A 19,798-nucleotide genomic window follows, 5' to 3' on the forward strand; every position below is an offset into this window, starting at 1 on the left:
CCTGTTTTAAATTTTATTTTGTAGATTAAAAATGTTTTATGTCTCTGATAATTAATATGAAACCAACTAAACTTATCTTCTGTTGAAAAAAGTAATTTGTTTAATCTAAAATGTTTAATCGTATGACTAGAAACAAAGAAAATATGTAAATGTATTAAGAAAAAAAAATACAATTTCCAAATTACATTAATATCTGTATGCGAAATGTAAAAATTTGTTTTGTATAACGTCAGAGGAAATGACGCTAGGAAGGTCCTCTCCTAAAGTCTGCCCGGTATGATCCATATTTTTCCTCCCTCGGACAACAAACGTTCCCATCACAGAATTATCCTGTCCAGTTTCCATATGCTAAAAGCATGCTGCTCATAATATGTCCAGATTAAAATGGTCACTCACATTAACCCGTTCGTTGTTAAAAATCCACCACGCGAAATGTAAACATCTCCATAATTGACGCATGCGCAGTTGCGCACTAAGTCGAAACTCAAACGTATGTTGGGACATTGTGCAGAGAGGATCAAGCCTTCAAATGTGTGACGAACACCAATAAAAGTAATGTATAAGATTTACTTAAGACGCATTTTCGCCCGGGGTGTACCCGTGACAATATCAAACAGGCTATTTAGAGGGGATTTAAACGTATGTAAACGCCTTATATTTTATCACCTCGTTTGCTAACAGCGGCTAGCTAGCAGTGTTGAGGATCAAAATGGAGGCGCATTATTTATTTATTACTAGTTGATGTCAAATCATCATTTATACTTGTTTAAGTTGATGAATCATGCCGTTTAGTAAGAAAACTGACAAGTAGCTGTAGTATTAGTACATTAGATGTGTGTAGGTCTTTGCTCGCTAGCGAGCCATTAGTGAGCTGTAGTGTTTTGTTGTTTATTAAGCTGTCAACTGATTTCTAGCCTTAAAGTCACATGCCAGAAAAGTAGCAGGTAGTATATGGGGGATTTTAGTCTTTTAATTGGTGTTTGCTGACCCAGTGGTTTTGTTTTTACTTTATAAACCTTGTATAGACAGAGAGGACAACACTTTATCATATGCAGTCTTCTCATTTCCCGAAATAATAATTTGCCATTCATATGTTGTCGCTGTTCTGTAACATCGAGTCTTTAATAATACATGTTTTCTTTTGTTGCAGGTACAGGTCTGCAGATGCACCAATCCTTTCATATGAGACAGATCATGTTGGTGTGACATCTCTTTTGGAGCCATGGTTTATAGAGTAGAGGATTTTCTTCGCCATGAATATGCAACCTGGTTGCTTTTCTAAAGTGGGATTATACTCAAATAACCTCGACTTCAGCCCATCTCAAACAGGAACAGTTAGTGTCCCAATAGCTTCCACAGTCTCAGAGATACGAGATCCACCTGGTGACATTTCAAAAAACACCAGGCAACATCTGATCTTGGACAAGAATCTGGGTGGGAAAGTTGAACGGACTTCAGTGCCTGTAAAGCTCGGCAGAGTGTTAGCTGTCGCTTCAGAGGCTGGCTCTGAGGGCACAGAAACACTGTCATCTCAAGCTAAACAAATGGGGGGTGAAGGCACCCCTGTAAAAAGTAAAACTCCCCTTGGACAGACCAACTCTATAGATAATAAGCCAGAGTTTGTATCCATGAATTCACACAGTAATTCTAGGGACTCGGTGGGAGAGAAGAGTGTGAAAGGGTTAGAAACTATGGGGGCATCTCATGAACACACGGAGAGTAAAAGGTTGAATATGAGGAAGATCACAGGTCATCCTCACTCGCAAGCCACTTGCCTTAAACAACTGCTTCTACTTCAGCTGGACTTGATAGAGCAACAGCAACAACAACTGCAGTCTAAGGACAAGGAAATAAATGATCTAAAATCAGACAGAGATACGGTATGTAAGGTTCATGGTTTGGGGCAATTTGTGATACTAGTTTCCATCGTGTTTCAGTTATTTTGGTAGGCCTGTGTGCACTCTTTGATTTAACAGTATAATATACACATACCGTTTTTCTCCATCAGCAGGCTTATAAAATGTGGGAAACACTACATTAAGGGATAGTTCATCCAAAAATGGAAATTCTGTCATCATTTAATCACCCTCATGCCATCACAGATGTGTTTGACTTTTCTTCTGCTAAAAACAAATTGGTTGGGGCATGTCAAAGGTGCAGATTTATAGTAAAAAAAAAAAAAGGACTTGTTTCTCACCCAAACCTATCATATCTCTTCTGAAGATATGGGTTTAAACACTGAAGTTGTATGGATTACTTTTATGCTGCCTTTATGTGCTTTATGGACCTACTAAGTTCTGGTCACCATTCACTTGCATTGTGAGGACCTACAGAGCTGAAATATTCTTTTAAAAATCTTTGTTTGTGTTCTGTAGAATAGAGAGTCATATACATCTGGGATGGCACGAGGGTGAGGAAAGGATGAGAGAATTAAACTTTTGGGTGAACTAGCCCTTTACAAATGCATTATGTAGAACAACAAAGATTAATAAATACGCTTGGAATATTGTTCATTGTTAGTTTATGGTAACTAGTGCATTGAATAATGAATTCTCATACAACCTTATTGTAAATGTTTAAAAAAAAAAAACATAAATAATTTAAACGCATAAATTTTAAATAATTTATGCGTCTCTATTTAACTTGTCTTAAAACAGTTGCTTGCTCGTATCGAGAGGATGGAACGGCGTTTGCAGTTGTTAAGTAAGGAACCACGTGACAAGAGGCTCTTTCAGCCATTAGAGAGATGGGTCCCTGATACAGAAGATTTTTGGGAATCAGATATGGGAGACCGCTCGCAAACTCCAACATCTAAGTCAGTCCAGTTGAATCAAAGTGGCAAGATGCAAAAGAGGTAGTAACAAATGGGAATTCGCCAGTCATTCACCCTCTCCTGTTATACTACAATCACTTGTTTGTTCTTTCTTATGGCTTCCACTTGACTGATTTGATCTGTAAATATTCTGTCTAGGAAGTTCAACTTCTTAGACGCCAAGATGCAGAGGTCAAGAGGCAAGGCCACAAGATCAACCCCCCAAAAATTAGACACAGGAGAGACATCACCTTGTCAGCATGACTTGCGAAACAAGGAGACCCCAGAGAAGACAAGCAGACAGATGGATCCGTACCCAGAGGGAGAAGACAGCAAAGAAACTAAAGATCTCCCATACTTGACAACGACCGATATGTACCTGTGCTGCTGGCACCAGCCTCCTGCCTCTCCATTACAGGAACCATCTCCAAAGATAGAGGAGGATGTTACAAGTAAGTATTGGCTCTAGTGCAAAAAGGCAGTTTTGAACATAATTTAATGTTTCTATGTGAAGTTACAAATTATAATGCCTAAAATATTTCTTAAGTCCCATCCTGGAGAGAAAATATCATGGAATCCCTGTGCGAGGAGGATGCCTTTGACATCCCTGAGGTAAGAGTCATTAATGTATGCACACTCCCATTAGCCACCATATATGACTTACATAAACCGAAGTGGGAATTTCACTGTTTAATCTGCCTTTTCTTTATCCTATATTATTTCTTTTATTATGTAGAATCTCGATGATACAGTTTTTCTGAAACGGCACGCGAAGCTAGAACTGGATGAGAAGAGACGAAAAAGGTTAGTTAATTCTCACACAATGCGTTCCGATCTATGTTAGTGGCGTCAACCCTTTTTCTGCTCTCAATTAATTTACTTGACGGTTTATGTATGCTTATCTTTCTCCTGTCAGATGGGACATTCAGAGAATACGTGAACAGCGTATGCTTCAAAGACTGCAGCAGCGCATGGAGAAGAAAAAGATGAATGTTCAGGAAAGCAAGCCCGAAGTGTCCTCATTTTATCCTGACCCGGACATGGGTATGCCCCTTCAAACTCTAACATATGATTTTAATAATTTCTTTTTCACTTTACAGCATTTATGAAAAAATAAAGCTGGTATTTCATAACAGTTGACTGATTCTGTTTCATTCACCTTGTACAGTGGAGGCCATTGAAGTCACACCATTTCTGCCAGTAGTTGCCTTTGGTCAGCCTTTGCCCAATTTGACTGCACAGTAAGATCATTTCTCCTTCAAATATCTCTTAAGCCCTGTACACACATGCAGCAACTTCCAGTGACAAAGCGACTAGATCTCATTCATTTTCAATGAGAGCTGGCGACTTCCGGCGACAGCAACCTCTGACAACTAGATGTGGGCGTGGTGAGCAACACGACAAAGTTAAGAAAAATGTAACTTTATGCAAACGAGGAGCGACTTTTGGCAGCGACAACCAATAGGAGAGAAGACGTGTCAGTGGAGCTCATGTCATCCGTCTCCTAGTCGAGTGCAGGCAACACAGAGGAGAAGTTAATGTTTTTGTGAGCGTTTGCACTGTTCTATATTATTTGTCTGTAATCATATACATGGATATAATAAAAATGATGCGTGGAAAAGAAACTGTCGGCAGTCTGAGTGAGTTTAATTCATACATTGATAGATCGTTCCAGTTAATGATATGATGCAATGAGCACTGCTCCAGTTCATATAGAAAAAACTCTCCCCTGCAGAATGTTCATCTTTGTCAAAATAGAATGCCATTTTAGAAATTGTTGGCAGTCTGAATGAGTTTGATTCTTAGATTTCATGCATTTGTAGATCGTTCATCATCGGGTTAATGATTTAATGCACTGACCACTGTTGTAGTTTATATAACAACACTCTCCACTGCAAAATGTTTAGTTTTAGCGACAAAAAAAAGAATTCCTTGTCACATTAATGGCAATATGTCTTGTTTTATGTCCTTGTTTTAATGGCAAAATGTCTCATCTGTGATAATTGTTTTGCTTTTTTTTTTTTTTAAAGGAATGGCTAGATGTGAAGTCCACCAATTATGTTAGAGCCACAGTAGTAGGAATGCCCACTGGCGACTTCACAGTACAGAGACTAGCAGCATCAATCGATAAAGACGCTGCATGTGTGTATGGGGTTTTAAATGGGTCATGACATGCCTTTTTCTATTATTTTAAAATGTTCCTTAATGTTCACTTATAATATTAGTAAAGTTTTTTGCACACAAAAAAAACGTAATACATGATAATTTTCCACCCTCATTCTGACCCCTCTGTCAGACAGACTTGGTTTTGGTGCAGCTTCTCCTTTAAGACAGTAAAAAAAGATTTAATTCTGTTCTTGGCTGACCTGGGCGGTGTTTCCCAAAAGCATCATAAGCCTATGTAGATCGTAGCAACCATTGGCGCCAATGTTCTCTACGATCAACTTTAGCTTGCAATGCTTTTGGGAAACGCAGCCCTGTTCTTTCTTCTTGCCATCTTACTGCTCACCACTACTGGGTGGACTATGGCTGTAATTAAAGGTAAAGTAGGCTGAAACAGATAAAGGATGGGCAAGGAGGAGGCGGGAACTGGCTGAACAGTAACAAAATTTAATAAGAAACTCAACATAAAACAAACAGACACACATGCAATGCAACAGCGTGCGTCTTTCTCGAACGCCCTCTTCCTCACCATATAGGCATTGAAGTGTTGTTGTGAAAGCGGTCAGATGCAAATATCTACCACGGTGTGACATCACCATGTGGAGAAAGTAGGGAATGAGTTGTTTAGACAGCTTGGTTTCAAAAGTCTTTTTGCAGTGTGTAGCTTTTTTTTTTTGAGTTCTGAAACTTACAGTATGTTTTTATAGTACAATAACCTCTTAAATGTCAAAAGATTAAGGAAAATTTTGACTCTTCGTGTCATGGCCCCTTTAAATAAAATAAAAGTTAAAGGTGAATTGTGTAATTTCTGCATCACTAGCATAAACTAATGGAACTGCAAAAAATAATAATCTGCTGTTGGTTAAACATATAGCCCCGCCCCAAATACACGCCATTAGTTAATAAGTCACCGTTGCTATATCAGGCTGGTCGGGATGCCTGGCAACGTTTTTATCGCACCAAATCGTTTACACATTCTGAGGAATTGATCTACTCACTGCATAATTAGTTGGAATAAGAAAAAGTAACATTTAAAAAATTGCACTCATCACCTGTAACTGGTTTTAAATGCTGTTTAAGTGTTGAATCATGTGACAATCAAAAGACACATCGATCATGTCAGTCTACTTTTGTTTTCTGTAGGAACTTTGAGCTGCCATGGCTTGATGAAAAAAGTCGGTGTCGTGTTGAAAATCCGAAAAAAACTCCCCATCGAACCTGTCGGAAATGAGTGACAGATTTTGAGCTTGTTACAAAGTTGAAAGCTACATGGAGGAGCAAAGCAGGGTTTGATCATTCAGGTGACGGAATATTTGCCCAACATTATGGTTTAGTGTTGGGCCACAATCTGCTGGCAAGAATGAAATGGCAGCATTACAGCTATGTTATCATTCTACGTTGCCATGATGATAAAGCACCACCTGCCCCGTGAACTGCTATTTTAGGCCACATCCTCACTAAATCGTTTTCAGTTTCTTGATGTCATAATTTTTCAAAGTATGCAGATATGGAGAGAGTTTTCGTTGGAGGAAAACACCATTCTAGTGTGTATAACAGCTTGCGTAAGCGTAGCAAAATCAATGCGTTTTTCATTTGAAAATGTATGAGTGTGGACGTGGCCTTTTGCACACAATCGGTGTGTGGTCTTTACTGATTTAGGCTAATCCTTTACCTTTAGTTCTGTTCTGTGAGTTTTCACTGAGGCGAAGTGATATTGATTGTGCAGGCTCTGCTACAAATGAAGATTTAATGTGCACTAAACTGTGGTTATGGAGTATTGATCCACATTTGCATGTAATGCCTAAGTATATTTGTGTTGAGAATGGCTTTAAAGAGTTGTTTTGTTTTTAAAATTGTAATTATGCACGAATGTCTTGATGAAACCTAAAACAAATCCTAAAAAACTTACATACTGTATTTTTGTAAACATAGCATAGCTATTTAGAAATTGCCAGGATAAGGTGTTTGCTGGAGATCTGTATATCTCTGAAGCAGTTCAGCACCTTGTAGGTTTAAGGACAATTAAGGACCCTTTGTTATTTTTTTGGATCTTTTAGTTGGTCTTTTGCTGTTATTTTTGATGTACCACAACCTCCTTATTGAAAATGTTTTTGTTACACATCTATTTTCCTTAAGTCCCATCCATGCCCAAAAGTGTTGCTAGTCTTTATTCATTTTGGATAAACTGTGTGCCTAATAGGATTATTTTAAGGGCATTTGTGTTATATATATTTTTATAGATATTCCTGTTCAAATTGTGAAGTTTTTTTGTTTTATTTTTTCATATTATTGTGTTGATCTTGTTAGCGCAACATATATCAACAGTTTTTTCCTCCTTTCCCCCCTGAATGTGTACAACTGGACCTCTGTAAATAGCTTTAATATCACACCAGCTGTAAATAAGGAAAATGTTGCTGTTATTTTTTTATTTAATGTCAGAATGTTGTATGTCCAGTATAGATGATATATTGATAGCATTTACAAAATTAAAAAAAAAAAAAACTCAATCAGAATTTTAAAGTTTTCTATGTCCATGTTTGTTCTGTGTAGTACTTCTGTTTTCTGCAAATCACTTAATTTAGCATTTGTCCTTATAGTGGTGAGGAATCAATCATTAGTGCAGGATTATGAAATCAGACCTTGTACAATAACACATTCAAAGACTTTAACCATAATGTTTTATGCATATATAATTTCTTAAAACAGTTTTTCTAAAGTTAAAGACATAAAAATATATAAATATTAACATTTATAGAGTAGATTACCATATGATTGTAAAAATGCAGACAGGGTTTAGATGTTATTCAATAATTGAATCTGACAAATGTATTTAATGTCAGAATACGTTGTAAAATGAATCAAACTGTCCTTGTCCACTTATTGTCTACTCTTGATACAGATCTCACAAGTGCAGTTCTATGAACTGAAGGATGAACAATTTCATGATGTGTAATGACAATTTGTGGGGAGAAAAAATTTCCTTGTCACAAAAATAATGCAAACAATCTTTGTGCAAATCTTGATGCAAAATATCATTTCTTATTTTTTTCTTTTAATTTTGGGGTAAAATGTAATAGGCATTTCTTTGCAAGATTCACATAATTACTGCACAATCTGATTGCCATTGTAAAACAAACACCAAATGTAAAATATCAGTCAATTCACTTTATGGTAAATGTAAAAAATGTTTATTGAACCAAAAAATGCTAAATAAGGAATATTTTTTCAAGATATCTTTTGAAATCTTTTTGATTGACCATGAGAAATACATTTACTATTTTTCTACTTTCAATAATTAGATTAATAAAAAAAAAGCTTTTTTATTAAATGACAAAAGTTATTGTGAGATTTTGTCTCAAACAAAGTTAAAGGGATAGTTTGCCCACAAATGAGAATTCTCTCATCATTTACTCAGCCTCATGCCATCCCAGATGCGTACGACTTACTTTCTTCTGCAAGAACACAAAGATTTTTACAAGAATATTTCAGCTCTGTAGGTGCATACGAGGCAGTATAAAAGTAATCCATAAGACTCCAGTGGTTAAATCCATATGTTCAGAAATGTGAGGTGTAAGAGTGTGGGTGAGAAACAGATCAATATTTATATACTTATAAATATTACTATAAATTCTCCTCCTTGCCTAGTATGTAGGGATATGCACGAAGAATGTGAATTGGAGAGTATTGTTAAATAGGAAATAAATATTGATCTGTTTCTCACCCACACCTATCATATTGCTTTTAAAGATATGGATTTAACCACTGGAGTAGTATGGATTACATTTATAATGCCTCTATATGCTTTTTGAACATACAACGTTCTTGTCACCATTCACTTGCATTGTATGGACCTACAGAACTGAGATATTCTTCTAAAATCTTTATTTGTTTTCTGCAGAAGAAAGTAAGTTATACACATCTGGGATGACAAGAGGGTGAGTAAATGATGAGATTTTCACTTGAACTATCTCTTTAATCTTCTATGAAGATCAATAAATGAATGAACAGGCCAGTGTTTCGGGACCAGAGATTCAATCACTTTGAGAAATAAATATAAACCACCACATTTATTATACAAGGGCATGTACCACTGAAATATCAAGATGAAAATATCATTAGCAGAGTTTATGATAGTATAATTGCACAGGTATTTCAAAGAGGGTACTCGGATGTACCCATATATGGAGAGAATGTTTTTTTTTTTTACACTATTTATATAAAAGGAAAGTATCACAATCCACATTTATTAGACTTCAAGAGGTATGTGATTAAAACTGGTTTAAGTAATTAAATATTTAGTGTTAGTTTTGGAACCTTGTTTTCTTGGGCTTGAGTTGATCAAAATATATCACCTTTAGAAAGGATTTGTCTGAACAGAAGTTTTGAAAGCAGTCTGATGCATTGCATCTTCATTGGGGTACCTTGTTTGGCAGGATAACATTTAGACAGCACATGGGACGCAAAAAGGCGTCTAAGATAAGAAAAAACAAAAACACTGCACCCAAATACTCCAATGTACCTCCCTCTTTTCTTTTGCTCTTTGCAAGTGAGCTTTCCATAAACATTTATGATTCAAAACCTTTACTAAAAGTTTTCAATTTCAGTCTTTCCTGAGGTTATTCAGCCTCTCCTCCAGGTCAGCATCAGCATCTGCCAGCGTAGGCTGTGGTTCAGCTTTCTTCCCAGCTGCAACTGAGAGACTTCCTCCAGTAGAAGGCAGGTCTGTTTAAATTATAGACAAAGGCAATATGTGAACATCTTAAGAATCATATCAATCATGTATGACATACTCAATGTTATTTATATATATATATATATATTTCCTTACTTGAAAGTTCATCAGACAGTGTCAGACCCAGCTCATCCAGAACTTGAGAAACCACAGCATCACTAAATTCAAAGCAAGAAAAGAGTGTGTGTGTCAGGAGACAGCTGTTTGATTGGGAACCCTGCTACATACCTCTCTTTTCAAGGCACAATTTTCCATTGTGCCATGACTGGAAAACAACATTGCAAAATTCCAGGTTTTTCAGGATGCGTGGGAACCCTGCTGTAGACATATCTGTTTATGAGCTCTAAAAAAAACTCTCACCTCTCCTCTTCATCATCTTCATCTCCCATTGCATCATCAATTGCGTCATTCATCATCTCTTCCTTCATGTCCATTATTTCACTTTGGCGCTCAAACTCCATCATGATCTTTTGAATCTGTGGCAACTTCAGCTGTATGGACATGAACAGGCATTCATATCAACAATAACATGTCAAAACCAGTGCTCTGTTTTCTATTGACAAGAAGAAAAAAAAGCTTGAAACACACTATAGCAGATATACCTGTCTGTTCATGGTGGCCATAGCTTTGGTGACTCCTTTCATGGCCTGTGCCATGCTGTTGTTTGATTTGAGGGTTTGGATTTTAAGGCTGACAGCTTGAATATTGGCTCTCATCATGATGAATTTCTTAACGTATCGTCTTGTGCGAACCAAGTCCTTAGCCATAATCTTAACAGCATCCTGTCACAGAAAGAATATTATTTACACTCAAGCAATACTTCATTATGACCTACAGTTGAAGTCAGCAGTTTACAGGTGGAAGCCATTAAAACCCATTTTTTAAACATTCCACTGATTTTATATTAGCAAACTATAGTTTTGGCAATTAATTTAGGACATCTACTGTCCACCAATTGTTTACAGACAGATTGTTTAACTTTTAATTGACTATATCACATTTACACAACACTCAGTTAACTGTGCCTTTAAGCAGCTTGGAAAATTCCACAAAATGATGTCAAGCCTTTAGACAATTAGCTTCTGATAGGAGGTGTACTGAATTGGAGGTGTACCCGTGTATGTATTTTAAGGCATTTTGAAGGATGCCCACAAAATGTTCTATTGGATTGAGGTCAAGGCTTTGTGATGGCTACTCCAATACCTTGACTTTGTTTTCCTTCAGCCATTTTGCCACAACTTTAGAGGTATGCTTGTGGTCCCCAGACCCATTGCGACCGAGCTTTAACTTCCTGGCTGATGTCTTGAGATGTTGCTTCAAAATATCCAAATAATTTTCCTTCCTTATGATGCCATCTTTTTTGTGAAGTGCACTAGTACATCCTGCAGCAAAGCACTCCCACAACACGCGTAACGGTTGGGATGGTGTTCTTTGGTTTGCAAGCCTCACCCTTTTTCCTCCAAACATAAAGATGGTCAATATGGCCAAACAGTTACATTTTAGTTCTCTTACGAGAGGTTCTCTCGTATTGCGTAAGCTAGCTTACGCTACGGGAAAGATTCATCTTTTCTGAGATATTGAAGCCAAAAAATTATCCTTAATTTTTGTATCCATTGTCAACGCAGTGCGGCAGCTGCAGACCTTGAGCGGGCTATCTAGCGAGCTCATAGGTTGCTCTGCGGCAACTGCTGCAGCCTATAGACGAGCTTGGGCGAACTCGCATCCAATGAGAGGCGTCCGCGCGCTCACTGCATCAAAGCCCGCCAAAATGGGCGTGACTTGAGTGCATATAAGCGTAGTTCAGTAGGCTGGAACCCTGATTTTCATCTCTTCAGCGAAGCTCTTCGCATCACTGAACTGGAAGCCGCGTCGCCGTTCGAGGGGCATCAAGCAAGCGTGGACAGCGCTCGAAGAAGCCGGCCGTCTTCGCCACCTTCAGCCGTCCTGCGAGCTACGCCATCCGGCGACGTATACTTTTAAAAGCAAGCTAGTTCTTAAGAACTTCACAAAAGAGTACGAGCGTCTTTTTAAGATGCCTCGCTCCACTTGCGCCTCATGCGCGCTCCTCTCAGCACCGGAGACCGCCACATCATCTGCGCTCTCTGCCTGGGACTGGGGCATGCAGAGCTCGCCCACGCCCAAGGCGGATGCGATCTCTGCGAGGAGCTGCCGATGTCGACCCTGCGGGCTCGACTCGAAGCGCTCAGGACCGAAGCCGCCGCGCCGCTTTCTATTCAGCCGCGCAGAAAAAAGCACCGCTCTCAAAGGCTGCCGGAAACAATGGTAGAAGCGATTGCCTCGCCGGAGCCCATCCCTCGAGCATCGCCTTCACCCTCCCCGCCCACCCGGGACGCGCAGTTGCCGCCAAGCGGCTGTTCTGCTGCCATCTCGGACAAAGAAGCGGAGGATAAGGGCTGTTCCATCATGGCTTCGGACAGCGAGGAGTGGTCAGGCTCACACGCCTCCTCCTCGGCCCAGGAATCCAGCAGGACCCGCGCCGGAGTCGAAGGGGAACTAACACGCCTCCTCACACAGGCCGTCGACCGCCTCGGGCTCGAGTGGTCACCGCCCCTTGAGCAGGCACCCAACAGACTTGACGGCTGCTTTCTACAGAGCCACCGCCGCACAGCACCCGCTACCCGGGCCGCTCCCTTCCTGCCGGAACTCCACGCCGAGCTTTCCAAATCATGGAACGCGCCTTTCTCGGCCAGGGTCCGATCCCACGTCTCCACCTCTCTTGCTTCGGTGGACGGCGCCACTGAGAAGGGCTACGCGTCCATCCCTCAGCCTATTCCGCCGCCGGCCAAGCTGCATCTGCTCTGCACTCTATGGCCGTCCTACAGATCCTCCAAGCGGACCTTCTGTGGGAGTGGGATGAGGAAAGTAGGCATCCAGAGGCGGTTGCAGACATACGGAGTGCTACGGACCTCGCCCTCCACGCTACCAAAGCTGCAGCCCAAGCTATAGGGAAGTGCATGGCCGCGCTGACTGTGACCGAGAGACATCTGTGGTTAACGCTAGCCGACATGGGAGAAGCAGAGCGCTCTACGTTCCTCAACGCACCGCTCCCTCCATCCGGTCTCTTCGGCTCCGCGGTGAGTGGTATCATTGACCGGTTTTCAGAGGTACAAAAAGCCACACAAGCCATGAATCTCTTTCTGCCTCGTCGCGCTAGCTCCTCTGCAGGCCGCTCACGTGATCAGCCTCCTGCACGAGCCTCTTCACAGCGCCCAGCTCAACAATCTCAGACTTCTCAGCGTCAACAGGGCGGCCGCCCTCAATCAGCGCTCAGACAGCCGCCGCAGACCGCCGCCCCAGCGGGCCTCGATTTAAGGTAACGCTGAAACCAGAGCAACCGAAGTCTTCCTAACTTTGTTGAACAAGCGACGGCTCAGTCCGCCGCGGCGGACCACCGTCAAAGCTTTGCCCCTGTCAGTCCCCTTCTCTCAGGCTACTACAGTGGTGAATTTAGCAGCCAACAAGCCGGTGACACTGCCCGCTTGCCTGCACTCAAACGCCGTTTTCACGGCGACCCAAATAAATCTTGTAAAGAGCAAACATGTCTTATGTGTAGAAAATGTGCCCACAACCCAGTGTTAGCCCCTACACACAAGCATAACACATCCCGTGCCCCTATCAGAGCACACTCTCATAAAGCGATTACTGAACCGCTCGAGCCTCAGAGTCAATGAAGGCCCACAAATGCGTCTGGCGCCCATTCTCTGGCCGCTCTGTCACACGACCAGCCCTATGTGTAGAAAATGTGCCCACAATCCAGTGTTCACCTCTACACACAAGCACTGCATGTCTCGTGTCCCCACCAGAGCACGCTCACATAAAGCGATTACTGAACCGCTCGAGCGCTAGTGTCAATAAATGCGCCCACAAATACGTCGTGCGCCCATTCTCTGCCCGCTCTGTTACACGGCCAGCAAACATTCCTCTGTGTGTAAGTCCCGTGCCCATGACTATGCTTGCGCATCACGTAACAGATGTGACTCTTTCCCCATTCATTCCAATCGGAAGTCACTCACAAAACAGCCTGTTCATGCTGTCTGCGAGCAATCATGCATGAACACACTAAGCGCGCTCACACATTTTGTTCAGCTCTGTGTGCGGCAATCAGAGCGAATTGGCCATTCACCCTCTAGCGTTACGCTTCAAAGCGTGGGAAGCTATTCCAGGGATATCCAAGTGGGTGTTAAGCACAATACAACAGGGCTATTTGCTACAGTTCGATCGCCGCCCTCCTCGCTTCAGAGCTGGCTCGAAACCACTGTGAACACGGAAGCAGCGTGCATGCTTCGTTCAGAAATAGCAAGCCTTCTGTGCAAAAGGGCCATAGAGAAAGTGCCACCCTCTCTGAGCGAGTCGGGGCTTTACAGCCGTTATTTTCTTGTTCCCAAGAAAGACGGCGGCCTCAGACCCATATTAGATCTCAGGGTTTTGAACAAGGTGCTTGCAAAAGACCGTTCAAAATGCTTACAATCAGGAAACTCCTCGCGCATGTGCGCCAGAGGGACTGGTTTATTTCTCTCGATCTGAAAGATGCATACTTTCAGATTCAGATAAATCCCGTCACAGGCCATTCTTGAGATTCGCCTTCGACGGCCAGGTTTATCAATACACTGTCCTCCCGTTCGGCCTGTCCTTAGCACCCCGTACTTTCACAAAGTGCATGGATGCGGTGCTCGCACCCCTGTGGAGTCAGGGTTTGCGAATTTTGAACTATTTGGACGACTGGCTGATTATGGCACAGTCACATATGGAGCTTCTGTCTCACAGAGCAGTTCTCCTCAGCCATCTGAACAGTTTGGGTCTTGCAGTCAATTGGACCAAGAGCTCACTACAGCCCAGTCAGACAATTTCCTTCCTTGGAATAGAACTAGACTCCGTGGCAATGACGGCTCGCTTATCTACACAGCTGCGCCGTGTTCAGCGACTAGCCGTATCTTTTCAGATGAACAGCCTCACGCCTCTGAAGAAATTCCAGAGAGTGCTAGGTTACATGGCCTCAGCCGCAGCAGTACTTCAGCTGGGTTTACTGCACATGCGCCCGCTTCAGCATTGGCTAAACACCCGCGCGTCTCGCCGGGCTTGGGCCACAGGCCGCCAGCCCATCAAGGTGACTCAGACCTGTATATCAGCTCTGCAGCCCTGGACAGTGGCCGAATGGTATCAGCGGGGAGTGACAATGGGAGCTGTATCTCGCCGAAAAGTCATCTCGACAGACGTGTCCAACACGGGTTGGGGCGCGGTCTGCGAGGGCTCTCCGGTCCATAGTGATGCTATGGTCAGTTCAGGAAAAGCTCCTTCACATAAATTGTCTGGAAATGATAGCGGTCGAGTACGCGCTCGTGCGCTTTCTCCCGGTCATTCAGGGTCACCACGTCCTGGTCCGTTCGGACAACAGATCTGTGGTATCCTACCTAAACCGTCAGGGCGGTGTCAGATCCAGGAACCTCTTCCATCTGACGAAACGCATACTGAGTTGGTCCCAGTGCCACCTGCGCTCGCTGAGGGCGACGTACGTGCCAGGCCACCTGAGCGACAGCCCGGACAGACTGTCCAGAGACAATATTCCCCAGGGGAATGGTCCCTGCACGCTCAAACAGTCCAGGCGTTATGGCACCTATTCGGCAGAGCAGAGATAGACCTCTTTGCGTCCAAAGAGAACTCTCACTGCCCAATATTTTTCTCGAGCGAGGGCGCACTGGCCCAGGACTGGCCCAGGCGCCCGCTTTACGCCTTCCCTCCCGTCTCGCTATTGCCACAGGTAATGCAGAGGATCAGAGAACAGCGTCACTCGGTGCTCCTCATAGCCCGCGTTGGGAGAATCAGACATGGTTCCCGGAGCTTACGCAGCTGTGACTGACAGCGCCGTGGCCCATCCCAGTGAGAGCAGATCTCCTCTCTCAAGCTCGCGGCACAATCTGGCATCCCCACCCAGAGCGCTGGGCGCTGCATGCGTGGGTGATCAACGACTACCCGTCGCTCTGCCAGAAGGAGTAATAAACACCATCATACACGCTAGAGCCCCTTCCACGAGAAGACTCTATGCGTCAAAATGGTCCGTGTTCTCAAAATGGTGCACCGACAGAGACCTGGACCCGCGGACATGTGGGGTGTCGCCGCTGCTCGTGTTTTTACAAGAGCTGCTGGATAAGGGCAGATCCCCATCCACGCTCAAAGTGTATGTGGCGGCCGTTGCGGCGTTCGCTGAACCCCTGCATGGCCAGTCATGGGGTAAAAACGAGCTGGTCATCCGCTTCCTCAGGGGAGCTAGAAGGATGAACCCCCCGCGCCCCCCATCGGTTCCTATCTGGGATCTTTCTATAGTTCTCGAAACTATGAAAGCCCCCCCTTTCGAACCACTTCAATCCGTGGATTTGAAATACCTTTCACTCAAAACCGTTTTCTGACTGCCCTGTCATCAGTCAAACGTGTGGGAGACCTTCACGCGCTGTCTGTCAGCGCTGCATGTCTTGAGTTTGGACCAAGTGACTCCAAGGTCATTTTAAAGCCTAGACACGGCTATGTTCCCAAGGTGATCGGTACTCCTTTCAGAGCACAGGTCATTTCCCTATCAGCGCTGCCAGCACCCGATAGCGAACGCGACGCCAACCTCCTTTGCCCGGTCAGAGCACTGAGATTGTATACTGCGCGCTCCGCCGCTTTCAGACGCTCTGAGCAGCTTTTTGTTTCGTTCGGAGGGTGCACCAAAGGTCTCGCCGCCTCGAAACAGACACTATCTAGATGGATAGTGGACGCTATTGCTGCTGCATACGCGTCAAAAGGCCTGCCATGCCCGTTGGGCATTAGGGCTCACTCCACTAGAGGCATGGCATCCTCGTGGGCATGGTCCAGCGACTTCCCCCTCCACCTTTGTCAGATTTTACAATATGGAAGTGCCCGCTCTGCAGGCAAAACTACTAGCGGTTTAATACGCTACAGCTCCCCTGGTGAGCTGCACTGATGGGTCACATTCCACACAGACCGGCACCGCCGCTTTGTCGTTCCCTTCCCACTATGTGCTTATGTATTACACAATCAATGACCCGCATTCTTGCCGGCCAAATATTATTTCCCCACTCATAAGGGCTCCCCGGGTCCCCCTTAATTCCCTGGGGCTCATACAGTGGATGCTTGGCGCGCACGGCGTTGACAATGGGTTCCCGTAGCGTAAGCTAGCTTACGCAATACGAGAGAACCTCTCGTAAGAGAACGTATCGGTTACCTAACGTAACCTCGGTTCTCTCTAGATGAGGGAACGAGTATTGCGTAGCCGGCCGTGCTTGCGCCATGAGCGACTTTTCGCTTCAGTCAATGAAAACCAGGGTTCCAGCCTACGCTTATATGCACTCAAGTCACGCCCATTTTGGCGGGCTTTGATGCAGTGAGCGCGCGGACGCCTCTCATTGGATGCGAGTTCGCCCAAGCTCGTCTATAGGCTGCAGCAGTTGCCGCAGAGCAACCTATGAGCTCGCTAGCTAGCCCGCTCAAGGTCTGCAGCTGCCGCACTGCGTTGACAATGGATACAAAAATTAAGGATCATTTTTTGGCTTCAATATCTCAGAAAAGATGAATCTTTCCCGTAGTGTAAGCTAGCTTACGCAATACTCGTTCCCTCATCTAGAGAGAACCGAGGTTACGTTAGGTAACCGATACGTTTCATTAGACCAGAGGACATTTCTCCAAAAACTAATATCTTTTTAATGGTGGTTTTGAGCAGTGGCTTCTTCCTTGCTGAGCAGCCTTTCAGGTTATGTCGATATAAGACTTGTTTTACTGTGGGTATAGATACTTGTCTACCTGTTTCCTCCAGCATCTTCGCAAGGTCCTTTACTGTTGTTCTCGGATTGATTTGCACTTTTCGCACCAAACTAAGTTCATCTCTAGGAGACAGAATGCGTCTCCATCCTGAGCATGGCTGTGTGGTCCCATGGTGTTTATACTTGCATACTATTGCTTGTACAGATGAAAGTGGTACATTCAGGCTTTTGGAAATTGCTCCCAAGGATGAACTAGACTTGTGGATGTCCATAATTTTTTTTCTGAGGTATTGGCTGATTTCTTTTTATTTTCTCATGATGTCAAGCAAAGAGGCACTGAGTTTGAAGGTAGACCTTAAAATACATACACAGGTACACCTCCAATGCAGTACACCTCCTATCAGAAGCTAATTGACTAAAGGCTTGACATCGTTTTCTCTAATTTTCCAAGCTGCTTAAAGGCACAGTTATCTTATTGTATGTACACTTCTGGCCCACTGGAATTGTGATATGATAAATTAAAAGTGAAACAATCTGTCTGTAAACAATCGTTGGAAAAATTACTTGTGTCATGCACAAAGTAGATGTCCTAAATGACTTGCTAATATTAAATCTGTGGAGTGGTTATAAATGAAGTTTAATGACTTCCACCTAAGTGTATTTAAACTTCTGTCTTCAGCTGTTAGACAGGGAAAGTTTTGTATGATTAAATGTCAGGAATTGTGAAAAACTGAGTTTAATTTTTTTTGGCTATGGTGTATGTAAACTTCCGACTTAAACTCTATTAAAAACAGAGACTCTACTGTCCAATCTTCATACCATCTGTCCTTGTTTGGCCATTTTCTTAATGTCTGCAATTATTTTCTTTTCCTGTTGCTCCATTCTCTGACGTTCTCTGTCCAGATCTCTCATGGCTCGATTCAGTGCTCTCTGATTCTGTCTGAGCATCTCCTCTGGAGTCTTTCTTTTTCCAAACAGGAACTCCATCTGACATGAACAAATGAGAAAGAAAATATGCTATTTAAACCAGACTGTTGGGAGATCATCTTGCACAAATATACCTTTTGGAAGAAAGCCTTAATAGACAGATTCTACTCTTCTAAAACATGTTTAAAAGGACAAACTAGTAAACAAAAAGTATTTTTGCCAATATAGAAAGAAGATTAGATCACAGAAAAAGTATTCAGATTACACATGCGATCAAATGACAGTGAATCACAAGCTTGTGGTGCTATGACATCATTCTATACAGGTGTGTTATAATAGTAGTCATAAGCACTACTGTAGGTCAGCAAGTAGATTCTACATACAAAGAATCAAAGTGACATTAACCCTGCTCTAATATTTGTGATATTTTTCTATCTCCTCACAATTTAATAAGTAAAAACAAAAAACCTAAACAACAAACCATAACATTCAGCTTACTTGACATACACAATGCAAACGACAATGACACAGTCCATTTAGCTCAATAAACATTGAGTCGATAGAACTGCGACAATACAGGCTCAGTCTTTAAACAGTTACATATTAACGGTTACATATCCTTTCATAGCACGATTGACTCAACAAATAAAAGAAAACTGGGAGGCCTCTGATACTAAATCATTATCGGTTTTACCTTGACTATCCTTTATGTGTGGAAAACGTCCACCAGAGATATCAGCAGGTGACCGGGTCAAATATAACACCTTTCGTTTGTTTCTTCTATTCCTTATTTAAAGTTACTGGTCGTCGATCCACCCGATTGTTTTCCCCACTCCAACTTCCGCATGTGAATGTCAACACTTCCTTTGTGTATGTTTACGTCACAGGACATGCGTCATAAAGTATATTTACATAAATCCAAACAATATGGTCATATATATTTATATATGTATATGTTTTTATTTATTTTTTTGTTTATTTTTTAAATTTTTTATCCTTTCACCTCTACTGAAATATGTGAAATAATGTGTTCATACAGTGACATGGTGTCATTTGTTGTGTTTTTTTTTAACGTTTATATTGTAATAATTGTTTTTCCAATAAATAAATAAAAAAAACACGAGCAGATTAAAAAAATACATCTTGAAAAAAAAATTATTAATTAAAAATTAAAAAAATAATAAAAACATTAAAACACTATTATGGACAGTAAGAATGTTGCTTCATTTGTTATTGTAAACTTGCACAAACCCTTTGGGAGGATCTGAGTTCTTATTTTCCTCCTGTCATCCAACTTTTTCCTGAACGCGAAAGTCTTCCACGATTCGACTGTTTTCGATTTCCGGTCGCAGTATTTTGACTCCCATCACCGTATATTCTTGACATATATAT

General features: G+C 42.4%; 2 protein-coding genes across 2 annotated transcripts; one reads left to right on the forward strand and one right to left on the reverse strand.

Moving 5' to 3' along the window:
- Nucleotides 1-415: 415 nt before the first annotated feature.
- On the forward strand, nucleotides 416-8,034 carry LOC127626943 (male-specific lethal 1 homolog). Its single transcript, XM_052103093.1, has 9 exons — nucleotides 416-552; nucleotides 1,151-1,880; nucleotides 2,658-2,854; nucleotides 2,972-3,264; nucleotides 3,360-3,424; nucleotides 3,549-3,616; nucleotides 3,729-3,856; nucleotides 3,981-4,053; nucleotides 6,119-8,034. The coding sequence occupies exons 2-9, from the start codon at nucleotides 1,254-1,256 to the stop codon at nucleotides 6,204-6,206; spliced, it is 1,539 nt and encodes a 512-aa protein (XP_051959053.1). The 5' UTR covers nucleotides 416-552; nucleotides 1,151-1,253; the 3' UTR covers nucleotides 6,207-8,034.
- A 181-nt stretch (nucleotides 8,035-8,215) lies between these two features.
- LOC127626944 (charged multivesicular body protein 2a) lies at nucleotides 8,216-19,259 on the reverse strand. The gene is made up of 6 exons (XM_052103094.1): nucleotides 19,101-19,259; nucleotides 18,299-18,466; nucleotides 10,310-10,489; nucleotides 10,068-10,198; nucleotides 9,804-9,865; nucleotides 8,216-9,697 (listed from the first exon to the last, which is right to left on the reverse strand). The coding sequence occupies exons 2-6, from the start codon at nucleotides 18,464-18,466 to the stop codon at nucleotides 9,576-9,578; spliced, it is 663 nt and encodes a 220-aa protein (XP_051959054.1). The 5' UTR covers nucleotides 19,101-19,259; the 3' UTR covers nucleotides 8,216-9,575.
- Nucleotides 19,260-19,798: the final 539 nt, after the last annotated feature.

Source organism: Xyrauchen texanus, chromosome 33 (genome assembly GCF_025860055.1).
Source record: "Xyrauchen texanus isolate HMW12.3.18 chromosome 33, RBS_HiC_50CHRs, whole genome shotgun sequence".
NCBI lineage: Eukaryota > Metazoa > Chordata > Actinopteri > Cypriniformes > Catostomidae > Xyrauchen > Xyrauchen texanus.